At 37.5% G+C, this 13,579-nt stretch overlaps 1 protein-coding gene across 1 annotated transcript in view; it reads left to right on the top strand.

Annotated features, from left to right (window-relative positions):
- LOC5578372 (monocarboxylate transporter 10) overlaps positions 1-13,579 on the top strand; it is a 78,919-nt gene that overhangs the window by 57,145 nt on the left and 8,195 nt on the right. The window contains exon 3 of the mRNA XM_021844828.1: positions 12,102-13,235. Coding sequence (XP_021700520.1) covers positions 12,102-13,235 — 1,134 coding nt within the window. The remainder of the gene's footprint in view (positions 1-12,101; positions 13,236-13,579) is intronic.

Raw genomic sequence — 13,579 nt, 5'->3', positions numbered from 1 at the left:
CAATCTTTGAAAGATTGTCTCATGCTTGAGGAGTGTTCTTGTTAAGTCTTGGAATGATTTCTGTAGGAATTTTTGAAGATCTCATAATAAAATGTATAATTAGGAAGGTTCTCGAATGTGTGAAGCACAATGGTTTAAAAAATATAAATTGCTTAATTCAGAAATTGTTCATAGAGAAATGACTAGGATATTATTAATAGCAATTTTATTGTGTAAGTTTTGGCTAGGAGAATCTTTCAATAATCTTAATATCCTAGTGAAATTACGCAGAAAACTTAGTAGAGATTCTGCAAAAAGCACTTGGAGTTATTTCATGAATGCAGATCTGGAGTTCCCCAAGGCAGCAATTTGGGATCGCTGCTGTTCTCTATCTTCTTCAATGACGTCACCAACTTTTTACCGAAAGGATGCAGATTATTATACGCAGATGACCTTAAAATCTACTTCATTATAAAGAACGAAGATGACTGCGTAATGTTGCAAACCGTGCTTAACCAGTTCTCCGGATGGTGTTCACGGAATCAGATGACTCTGAGTATCGACAAGTGTTCAGCTATATCATTCCATAGGAAAGTTAAGCCTATCTGTTACGATTATCGGATCAATGGAAGGTCACTGGAGAGATTGTCTGTTGTAAGAGACTTAGGAGTGATGTTGAACGACAACCTTTCGTTTAACCATCACAGGAGCTCTATCAGTAATAAGGCCAACCGCCAGCTTGGCGTTATCTCAAAGATTTCACGCGACTTCACTGATCCTTACTGCCTAAAAGCCTTGTTTTGTTCACTGGTACGACCGTTGCTTGAAACTGCAGATGTTGTATGGACACCTTACCACTCCACATGGGTTGAGAGAATTGAAAGAATCCAGAAGAGATTTTTACTGTAGGCGCTTTAAAAGTTGCCATGGAGGGAACCCCATAATCTGCCACCTTACCGAGAGCGTTGTCAGTTACTTGAACAACGAAGACACGTCAACCAAGCAGTTTTCATCGCAAAACTTTTAAAAGGGGAGATTGATTGCCCAAATCTTCTTTCTTTGCTGCCCTGCATGTTCCATCGAGAATGCTACGCAATCATACGCTTCTCCGCCCCGGTCAACATAGGACTACTATGGTGCTAACGCTCCACTTCCTGCCATGTTAACCACTTTAATTTAGTACAACAATTTTTTGATTTTAATATGTCGACAACTAGTTTTAAGAGGAAGATTGTCACTCAGCGACTACCGTAATAATAAGTTAAGGTCTTGTATAAGAATAAAAATAATCACTAGAGCGTGTTCCGATGAATGTATCCCAATAAAAATAAAAATAAATAAAATAAAATAAATGAGAGCGTTGTAGAATCTCGATGAAATTTAGTATACGATTGATCCTTGAATAAATTTCGATAAAAATAAGATAAAAAAAAATAATATAAAACTGTAATTTTCCATTATTATTTTTTAACTTAAAATTTATGAGCTTTAGGTACATTCCATCCCTCTTTTGTTGAAACTTTAAATGCTGAAAGGTACATCACGGGAACGATTAGTAGGTACCAAGTTGAATAGCCATGTATTGCCGTTGCCGTTGTCTCTGTTGAGTAGCGTCGTAGGTACCTGTTTGCAAATTTCCAGACTCTCCGCCACATCCAGTTTCCAAGGAGAAGAAACATTTCTCAAAATTTTGATATCGGCCGTCGTAATTGTATGTCCTTCTGAAAAGATATGTTCTGCCACCTTAGATTTGAAATCGTATGTCATCCCCTTGTCTATCGTCTTCTGAGCTTTTCCTATTTCCGCTAAGTGTTCCTTGAATCTAACCTCGAGAGACCGCTTTGTTTGACCAACGTAGACCTTGCTGCAGTGGGAACAGCTGATTTTGTAAACACCAGCCTTGTTTAGTGTGTTTACCGGATCCTTGGTAGAGCCTAACGAAGTTCTAAGTTGGTTGTCTCTGCTGGAAAATACCAAATCGATTCCAAAATTCCTTAGCTTTGGGCGGAGCTGTTTGCTGATGTGTACGTCGTATGGGATGGAGACTCTCTTCATGGGTTCGGTGATAGGGGTTAGTGTCGTCAAAGCATTCCGAATTCGCTGTCTTTCCTTTTTGTCGATGATAGCTTTTATCGTCCTTTCCTTGTATCCGTTGATTCTTGCCGTCTCGTAGATATATTCCAGTTCCTTGGTCTTTCCGTGTTCGCTGAGAGGTAGAGTCTGCATCCTGTGGATCATGTGGTGAAACGCTGCCATCTTATGCTGGAACGAATGATTCGATGTGTAAGGGATAACTCGCTGGGTGTTTGTAGGCTTCCTGTAGATTTCGAAATTGTAAGTTGAACTTTCTTCCTTGGTGACAAGTAGATCCAAAAATGATAGTTTTCCATCCTTCTCCTCCTCGTGGGTGAACTTGATATCCTTGTGTACGCTGTTGATTGTATCCAAAATTTTAGCCAGATCGTTCCGCTTGATAACGCTGAAAATGTCGTCGACATATCTCCACCATTTATCCGGTAATACTCCTTGTTTCTTTAAATTTACAAAATCAGCTGTTCCCACTGCAGCAAGGTCTACGTTGGTCAAACAAAGCGGTCTCTCGAGGTTAGATTCAAGGAACACTTAGCGGAAATAGGAAAAGCTCAGAAGACGATAGACAAGGGGATGACATACGATTTCAAATCTAAGGTGGCAGAACATATCTTTTCAGAAGGACATACAATTACGACGGCCGATATCAAAATTTTGAGAAATGTTTCTTCTCCTTGGAAACTGGATGTGGCGGAGAGTCTGGAAATTTGCAAACAGGTACCTACGACGCTACTCAACAGAGACAACGGCAACGGCAATACATGGCTATTCAACTTGGTACCTACTAATCGTTCCCGTGATGTACCTTTCAGCATTTAAAGTTTCAACAAAAGAGGGATGGAATGTACCTAAAGCTCATAAATTTTAAGTTAAAAAATAATAATGGGTAGGGAAATACGTTTATACCTAGTGTTAATATATAATGTGTGCATACGATGGTTTTCTTCAAGTCGAGTCTAGTACACGACACTGAAGACGGCCTTACAGTTGAGGTCGAAATACGCGTATCTGTCAAAGGATACAAACTCTAGTGGAATTAAATGGTATAGTACTAAATTCGGTTTTTTCATCTACTTAAAATAAAATGTATATTCTCAAATAATTTCAGTAGAAATGCTTTCTAGAATATTTAACAGAATTCCTGAAAATTTTCAGTGTTACCTTCGAAGACTAATCAAAAGTGTTTCTCAAAGAAATGTGATTTGTAAAGAAATGTTTTGCTAAATTCCTAAAGAAAAAATGGGATGAAATTTTTGAAGTGATTCCAGAAAAAAAAAACTTGGTAGTATTGATGAGAGAGTTTTCTGGAGCGATTTGGACTGAAATTCTTGGACCAATTCAAGATATAATATCTAGAAGAACTTCTCGATGACTATCTGGGAGAAATAAAGGAGACTTTTTTGAAAACATATACGAGGAATCATGGGGTATTACCCAATGAAACTCGTCGAGGGATCATGTCGATTGTCCTTATAATAATTTCTCACTAGTTTGCTGTCAAGATCTGATGCTGAAAACTGTAAGATTAATCTTGAATTTTTGGGGGATACTATGCTAGATTCCGGACAAAATCTTAAGCGGAATCTTAGATCTTCTTCTTCTTCTTCTTTCTGGCGTTACGTCCCAACTGGGACAAAGCCTGCTTCTCAGATTAGTGTTCTTATGAGCACTTCCACAGTTATTAACTGAGAGCTTTCTTTGCCGATTGACCATTTTTGCATTTGTATATCGTGTGGCAGGTACGATGATACTCTATGCCCTGGGAATCGAGAAAATTTCCTTTACGAAAAGATCCTCGACCAGGGGGTTTCGAACCCACGACCCTCAGCATGGTCATGCTGAATAGCTGCGCGTTTACCGCTACGGCTATCTGGGCCCCTGGGCGGAATCTTAGATACAAAACTTTAAAAAGTTTCCCAAGAGTGAAAATTATATTAACACAATTGTTTCATTAAGATTATGGTCAAATATAATCTATGAAAATATTAAATATGAGATTATGTAGCAGTATTACCTTTGTTCTTACCAATTGTTTAAAAACAAATAGACTTATAGTAGCTTCCGGGGGTCTGTAACGCTTCCATGAGGTAAGACGTTATTTTTAGTTTTTTTAAAATTCCAGATGAAGTTGGCCCACTGTACTGGGCAAATATTTCACTGTTGTGGCAAACACCTGAGTGTCTAACCAGTTGCTTACCACAAACATTATGTACGAAAAATGGAACCATTCACCCATAGACCACTGAGCTCAAAGGTTCTGTCGTCCCAGTTTGAATCTAAGGGGTCATGCACAAATCACGTCACGCTTCAAGGGGGGTAGGAGCACTCATTAAAAAAACGTGACAAAAGGGGGGGGGGGGGATCAAAAAAATCGAAATTAAGCGTGACATAATTTGTGTACCATCCCTAATGCCATTAATTACAAAAAGAATTGTGATCGGAAGATGACATTCGTCACTCCATTCACGTTATGCCTTTTCTGTTATCAGCTGGTGAAACATAATAGCACCCATTCCTCCAAATCCGCATTAATCGTTATCCCGAAAAACGCTGTGACAATTTTATGCCTGACCTGCCCCCAGTCGGTCACCGAACGTGATGATAAAAAGCTTACTCTGACCGCAGTTGCAGCTTAATTACTCCACAATACCGCAATATAAGACACTGACTGCCTTCGGGGAAGTGGGTTCAAGCCGAGATCAATTTGTACCGAATCGTGCTGAGCGGTCTGTCCCATCCATAGATTGATTGCAGTACTAATTGGATGAAACATAATATTACACATACCCCTCGATGTAGTCAGGCAGGACAGGCTTGAGCCATTGACCGGTAGGTGTTGCCTTCGTGGACAACTGAGCCGGTTGCCCGGTAGGAATTACTGTTCTGGATTTTTGTTACCAACTGGGTTTGCGAACTGGTCTAGACGGAGAAACCTTTCCGCGGTATGGAATATGTACAGTAATTTTCCCCTGTGGGATGCTTTTTATCTACGTGCTGGCCATCGGAATTTGTCTCGGATGATCCATCTAGGAAAAATCCGATCTACCATATGTTCCATAATGTTCTATTAGTTGGGCTTACGGTGAAGAAGAATTGAAGCCACAAATTTTCAAGAGCACAAATCTAGTGAATCCAACAGTGTTCTGAACTGAAAATTTGATCTATTGATCCTTACCTGCAAGCTCTCAATTATTAGCTGTGGAAATGCTCATAAGAATGTTGTGAAGCAGGCTCTGTCATAGTTGGGACGTAATCCCAAACACAAGAAGAAGTCATGCAATATTATGCCGTATTACATCTTGCTGGAATCATTCAGCCAACATTCTATATGCTTTAGGATTCCATGATGAGCGTCCCACATGGAGAGATCACTGTACTTTTTCTAGTACTGCCGACAAAACTGGTGACATTTGTCTATGGTGCATGATATCAGTTTCACGCGGATCCGTTATGAATATGATTGTGGTTTTATGCTGCATGCGTTTTCCGAATACAACCATTTGGATTTCGTGTTCACGAGTATTCAATTAGGACAGGAACAGTATGCATAACGATTCGGTTGAGCCGGAAAGGTGTTTCATGAAGCCATATGTGGTGCCGGTTTGGCGTACAAGACCCTTAAGCTTTGCAATAAGCTTTGAAACTTACTTTTGGAATAATAATGCTGCTTTTATTCATTAGGATTATTACATATAATACATTTATTAGCTACAACTTTGTCGAAGACCGTTTTCAAATAAGACGCCTCAATAATCAGTCAAGTTCTACACTGTCCATAAACACATGACAGTCCCATGTTTGCTTGGATTCCTATTCACATAGGACAGTTATGCGTTTATGGGTAGTAGGTATATCACTAGGTACATGCAGTAAAAATAGTAGTCATGATTTTGAATTTATTCTGGAGTACTTTCTGGACTTCCTCCAAAAAGTTTATTGAATACCTCAGATTATTTGAATTTTCCAGAATTACTTCTCACATTACACTAGGAATTTCTTCAAGTAATGTTTGAGATTACAATGGAGATAATTTCCAAGAACATAATCCAAGAACTTTCCTTAGAGTACTCTTGAAAAATTCTTTAAAAAATCCTCAAAACTGTCACAGCGATTTCAGTAATTGACTTCCTAGACCACCTTTCGGTAAATCAGCAAGTCATTTAACCAGAAGTGCATCTTCAGATATTTCACCAAGTTTGTATTTCGATTTCTGTCGGAAATTATAGCCAACTTTATCTGAAACATGTCGCATAGAATTCCCCCAAAGCTATCCTGCGATATATCTATCGAGGCTGCTCAACATATGGCCCGCGGCGTCATTTTGTGCCGCCCGCGAAGAGTTTGAAACCTCTTCTCATATCTGGCCTGTTGACTATTTTACGTATTTGAAGTTAGAGCACACCAATGGTTATTATTAACCCGCCTGAGTAAAAGCAAACATACTGAAACCCTCACCGCTCAGCGAATTCTTAACGGATTCAAATGATTTTTTGTCTGTTCACTGGCCCACAAATCTAGTTTCTAGAAGTGGCCAGAGGAACTCGGAAATATTCATGTGGCCGGAGTTATAAATGAAGAGTTTTGCACCATTTAAAATATATCGGATGTGGCCATTCGGACGTAATTCCTGGAAGAACCGTCTGTAGATTTGTTGGATACTAAACCGTTTCAATTCTCGAAAATAAGACATCAAACATAATTGTGCACTAAAATGCGTTCCCATAAGCTTGGCATAGATGTTCGGATACAAATTGGCCACTTTATCGTAAGGTTGAGGCATCCCGGGACCCAAAAATGGTCATTTGTAGGATTAATCAAATGCAAAACTCATAGTTATCCAATTGATTCGTTTCTCAAAAGGTTTACACTGATGCAATTTTCTTAAAATTACGCCATGTAGTGGCCACATTATAGCCGATTCCGGAAATTATCTGTGACTTGAAATTTGCCTACCTTCAGGGACACAAACGCACAGTACCCTTCTCACCCGACCTGACCCAGTGATCCTCCGGAATAACTCCGGCCACAGGAATATTTCCGCGTTCCTCAATCTATTCTAGAAACTAGATATGTGTACCAGTATACTGTCAAAAAATCATTTGAATCCATTAATAATTTGCTAAGCGGTGAGGGTTTTAGAATTTTTGCTTTCACTCAGGTCTATACGGGTTAATATTATTATTAATACTTCCTATTCAATTCCAAACTAATATTTCAGTATGGCGATTTACTGGCTAATTCGAAAGCACTCTTCTTAGAAGTAAATAATCTTGAGTCAATCTGAGGTTCTAAAAGAGAAATAATACTTTTTAATAGTTAGAATAATTTGATCAAGATTACAATAACAATCTGCAATGACATTCTTCAATATTAGATAGAAAAAAAAAATCAACCTAAAATAAAATATGATGAGAAAAGGCTGAATTAGGTTATCGAACAGAATACCACTGCAAAGGCTTGATTCTAACAAAGCCTGTTCATTGAGTTTATAGAAAACTTGGACACAATCATTAGGGAAAGATGGGGTAAGACCGCCCGCCTAAGCAATTTTATTCATATGTCAAAATCAAGAATCAATAAATCATTTTTCGATGCAGCGTGTCGTTTTTTGATGATCAAAAAATGTCACAGGTGTTATATTTGTAAAAATTTAAGTTTGGAAAAGTGATGTCTTATCACGATTATTTTTAGCGACAGGTTAAAATCGCCCACCCACGGGGTAAAAGCGACCATCGTGGTTTTGTACACAATTTTGCGAAAAATGTATCAGTTCCCTGTGATTCTCAAACCTATAAAGTTTTATGAATTCTACATTGATTAACGTGGATATTGAATCAGTTTTAGGCTTTATTAAATCAAAAACTTAGATATATACTTATCATTACCTAGAGATACCCATATTTTGGAAAAATATGCGGATTTGGCTTGAATTTTTAACAAAATGGATATCATTGTACTTGAATAGTAATGTACAACGTATTTACTACTTTAAAAATGGTTTAGACATTTTATTTGGTATAAATTAGGGGTGGTGGTCTTACCCTATCAACAGTGGTCGGTTTTACCCCGCTAGAGCAAGTTTTAGAATTTTGGCCTAATTTCAAGCAAAAGTCGTTTTAGCTGCCTTAAGACTGATAGAGCCGGTAAAACTTTAGAAAGAAATTAGTCATCACAGTCGAAAGCATTCACCAAACTAATTTCAAAGCTAAATATTTACAATTCATTTTTCACTTCACTGATGCATATTTCACATTACTGTAGTATACTGTTCAAACATGGACGAGTAATTTGTAATCCCTTCCAAAATCCATAAGTGAGCATCTGTTAAATTTAGATCAAATTCAATATCGACGATCAGAAACTTTGTTTTTGATATTTGTTATGAAAAATTGAATATAAATATCACCATAAGTGGTCCGGAGTGTCAAAAATCTTGTGTTTATTGGAAGGGATTGGTGAACTATTAAGAAAATCGTCATTTTCATGCCAAACTGAAGAAGGTCCGTCTTACCCCGGCGGGCGCTTTCACCCCGTCCTCTCCTAGTAGCATTTCCCAAAATCCTTAAAATAAAATAAATGACTAGTTTCCAAGGAATCCTTTAAAAATGATATTTTGGATACTTCAAACATTCAGCCTAGATTTTTGCAAGGATAACCACAGAAATTACCTACATCAGGGATTTCTCCAAAGATTCTTTCATATATTGTCAGTAGACCATCGGGAATTTCTACAAAAAATCTTTTATTTTGTTTTCAAGAATGTCTATTGATTTTTTCATCGACCCTATGACATCTTCCAAGATTCTCGTGTAGAACATCTTCAAAAATTCAAAAAATAAAACATTTCCAAAAACGATTTCAGATATTTCTTAGGATTTCCTACGAAATTTACTTTCAGAATTAATCCAGAGATTCTTTTTCTTTTTCTTGGTATTTCGTTCTCACTGGGACAAAGCCTGTTTCCCAGTTAAATTTTCAATTAGCACTTTCACAGTTAATAACGGAGAGCTTTCTTTGTCAAAAGTTGCCATTTTGCATTCGTATTTCGTGTGGCTGGTACGATGATACTCTATGCCCAGGGAAGTCAAGGAAATTTCCATTACGAAAAGATCCTGGACCGACCGGAATTCGAACCCAGACACATTCAGCATGGCTTTGCTTCGTAGCCGCGGACTCAAACCACTCGGCTAAGAAAAAACCCATATAATCTTAAGGTTGCTTCTAAGATTTCTTTAAGAATTCATCCAGTAATTCTTTGAAATATTTCTTAGGAAGGCTTCAAAAATATTTTTCAGGCGTTCTTTTAAAAACGTCTTCAGGGAAATGTGAAGAAAAGTTTTGAGTAATCATAAAAGAAATGTGTGAAACAAAACGTTATGTATTTCCAAAGAAAAAATGTACCTTTTATGAAACTTGTGCATATTCATAAAGATTTACTTTATGAAGAAGGGTCACTGAAAAAACTCCTGGAGTCTTAAGGAAGTTTTAGAATATTTCTCTGATAAATTGTGAAAATAATTAACAAAAAAATCAAACGAATCGAGCTGTTTAGTATAATATCTATAAATAAATGAAAAATCTAATTTAGTACTATACCATTTCAGAAGACTTCGAAATACGCGTATCTGTCAAACGATACAAACTCTAGTGGAATTAAATGGTATTTCAATCGAATAAATCAATCATATCATTTTCAAAGGATTTACTCGAATAACATGGGAAGAAATCTCGGAGGAATCACTGATAACCTATAGTGTTATCTGCTATGGAACCTTAAAAAAAAATTTGAAGATTCCATGGGGAGAAATTCTTTTACACATGTTTGGAAGAACTTCAGGAGTAATCCTGATGCTTTGTTCAAACATGGAAAATAACTAGATATAATTCAAAATGAGCTTTGTGATGTGTCACAGGTCCAAATTATTGACGATTTTCTGGAAGAGTTCCTAAAAGATTTCCTCGAATAACTCCTCAAGGAATTTTTGGATCATTTCTGGGAGTAACTGTTGATGAATGAACAATTGAAGGAATTCTCGCAGGGTTTCTTGCAAAATATGTAAATGATTTTCTTCAAATAATCTGGAATAATTCTTTTTATATTTTCTAGATCAAAAGTCTGTAGGTATTTTTGGAAGTTATCCTTAGTAACAACTAGAAGGATTGGTTGACAAATTAGTGGAAAAACATCTGAAGGAAATTTTAAAAATCAAAGTAATACATGGGGAAATTATTGGAAATATAAGTATTGGAGTGCTTCAGGATTTCCTGGAGCAAATTGTGGAGAAATTCCTCAGACCCTCCTTTGAAAAATTGGTAGAAGAATTTCTGGGAGAATTGTTAGCGGAATATCTAAAAGATCCCTGTAGAAGTCCCTTGAAGTATTTAGACCGGGTGAAATCTCTGAAAAAATCATTATAGGGTGTCCCAGAAAGTATGGGCACGACTTTACCATACTGCCATTTTAAGACGAATGCAGATAAAAATCTGATTTTCACACATTTTAGTTTTGCACTTATCAAGTGCATTTTGAATTTTGAGTGTATTTTTCCGCTTCTTGTTTGTTGCTGGTTTTACATTTCTGGAAGCTCCTCTGACAGTTCTGCACAAATCGCGTTATTTCTAAGCTACTTTGTTGTACGAAATTTCTGAAAAGTCGTAAAATACGTGCAATAAAAATTCTAGAAAATATATTTATCATTGCCGATACGACACACGATCAGACTATCACTTATTTTATTTTAAATTATAAACTTTGGTATATAAAATTTGAAAAGAAACTAAAAATCAGATTCCAGCTGTGGTCGATTTTTAAAATGGTAAAAATTCAGTCCTTGTATATACGTTAAAACATGTCAAAATCTAAAATTGTTATTTGACATAACTAAATTTAAGATGAACTATTTTTATTCCGAAACCATCACCGAATCCAAAATTTGATATGAATTGTTCAAACATATGCCTCATTTGTTATTTTTACTAAAAAATTCATTATAATCGCTAAGTTAATGAATTAACCCCTCTACTAGCAGCTTAATTTTTTTACCGTAAAAAAACAATATTCAAATCCTGATAACTTTTTCGTTTTTCATTATTCTTGCACCATTTTTTTCACAAGTTTAAAAAAAAACTCTTCTAGTTTTGAAATCTGTGTCGATATTGATCATTGGTCATCTGGATCCGGAGATATTCTAAAATTCTTCGGGGACCGACGCATAACTCTAACCCACTCAAATTACAGAATTTTTATCATATTCGGATATCCACTCTTCGGAAAAATACATGAATGAAAGTATGTTGTGGAAAAATGAGGCAATTTGGCACAGCCGTCTTTTAGTAATGAGTATTTAGGTTTCTGGTACCACGCTGGCAAAATAAAGATCTTGAAAACTACAAAAAACAACTTCTTAAAGAAACTTCTTATATACAATGTACTTGAACTCACCACATCGAAAGATTTTGATAAAAACATTCATTGCTAGTTAAGTTCCAACAAAACACAAAAGTAGGGTCTGTGCTAGTTTAATAAGAATTGATTTTCTAAATTCAAAATTTTCATGTAAAAGGTTATTTTATCAAATAAAAAAAAAATAAAATTTTTACAGGTAGCATTTAAAATGCCCCTAGGAAAAAAAAAATATTTGTTTGAAAAAATATTTTGATTCTCTTTATCAAAGTCGTGCCCATACTTTCTGGGACATCTTATAGGATAATTTCTATAGTGTTTTCTCTAAGAATCTGAGACGCAATTCAGGAGGAACTATTGAATAGTTGCGTTATAGTTTCTCTATAGTCTGTAGAAATTTGAGAAATCAGAATAGGGACAAAATACTTTAGAGACCATTTTGGTTAAAATTGAGACTTTAGAGACCTTCCTTCAAAAATAGAGACTTTTTAGAGATTTGCATAAAATAGAGACCAACTCTCTAAAAGGAGAGCTGCTACCAGCCTTTATATTCAATATAGTTTCTAAACCGTCCATGACTGTTATCCATTGTAACTGATCACTGTTCATTTTCTTCTACACATTTCAGCCCTCGTTGGATCGCTCACCATTGGAACAACCTTCCTGCTATCACCGGTATCCGGTATCCTGACGGACAAAATTGGTCTCCGCATGACGACCCTGATCGGTGGGGTTCTAACCTGCGGTGGCATGTTTCTGTCCTCGTTCTTCACTCACAATGTTTCCGCCTTGTACTTCACCTACGGTATCATGTTCGGGTTGGGTGCTGCGCTGGCGTACACTCCATCTCTGGCAATCCTGGGGCACTATTTTAAGAAATATCTCGGTCTGGTCAATGGAGTCGTGACAGCAGGATCCAGTGTGTTCACTGCCATCATGCCGGTCCTGTTGAACAAATTGGTGCAGGAAACGGGTCTGGCGACTTCGTTCCGCGTTCTATCTGTGATATCTAGCTTTGTAATATTCTGCGCACTGCTGTACAAACCTTTGCAGCCACCACCACCGCCACCACGTGTCAAACCGGGGCGATCGCGTTTCAACACTTTCTTGCGATCGTTCATCAACTTCGACAACTGGAAGAAAAAGAAGTACATCATCTGGGCACTGTCGATCCCAATTGCCTTGTTTGGATACTTTGTCCCATATGTCCACATGGGAAAGTTTGTGTTGGATTCGTTCCCTGGAGAGGGTGAAAACCTTCCGGTCATGTGCATAGGAATCACATCTGGACTTGGTCGTCTGCTTTTCGGATTCATTGCGGATCTTCCTCGTGTTAATCGAGTACTGCTGCAACAGATTGCATTCGTTCTGATCGGTACGATGACGATGTGTCTTCCAGCGACGGGTTCCTTTACTCTGTTGCTAGTGATAGCCTTGGCTATGGGACTCTTCGACGGATGTTTCATCTCTCTTCTGGGACCAATCGCATACGACATCTGTGGGCCACGAGGTGCGACGCAAGCCATCGGGTTCTTGCTGGGCTTATGTTCGGTGCCGCTGACCATTGGACCGCCGGTAGCTGGAATGCTCTACGATCACACTGGATCGTACAAACTGCCGTTGATTCTTGCCGGCATTCCACCACTGTTCGGTGCTTCCACAATGTTCCTCATCCGGTGTGTGAAAGACGATACAGTGAGTTCGGACGCAGTGCTGAAGGACTCAACGCATCAGCCGTTAGCGCAAACTGCTTGGGATTGTGGTAAGCATGCAAATAATACTTCAGAAGACGTTTTTATGGAAGCTCTAAGGTTTGGTTTTTATATTAACCCGTAAATACTCAGGGCGGTCTTACATTGCTAAAACTGCTATTAATCGTTGTTTTTTATATATTATACTCTGAGGCCAAAGGTCAAGTTATACTGTTTTGATTCATATTACGGACAGCTTCAAATTCCGGACTCGTTTGTATGGGAAACATTTCACACGAAATGTTTCAATTTTCGCCATCCAAAAGTTCTCATTTTCGAGGCTCGTTTTGTTGGGTTTTTTCCATAAATATCATTGCAAATTTATAATGCCCAACTACCTTAGACGTCTTTTAAA

This window comes from Aedes aegypti, chromosome 2 (genome assembly GCF_002204515.2).
Source record: "Aedes aegypti strain LVP_AGWG chromosome 2, AaegL5.0 Primary Assembly, whole genome shotgun sequence".
Taxonomy (NCBI): domain Eukaryota; kingdom Metazoa; phylum Arthropoda; class Insecta; order Diptera; family Culicidae; genus Aedes; species Aedes aegypti.
Note: the sequence above shows the minus strand (reverse complement) of the source record. Positions and strands in the feature narration are given on the sequence as shown.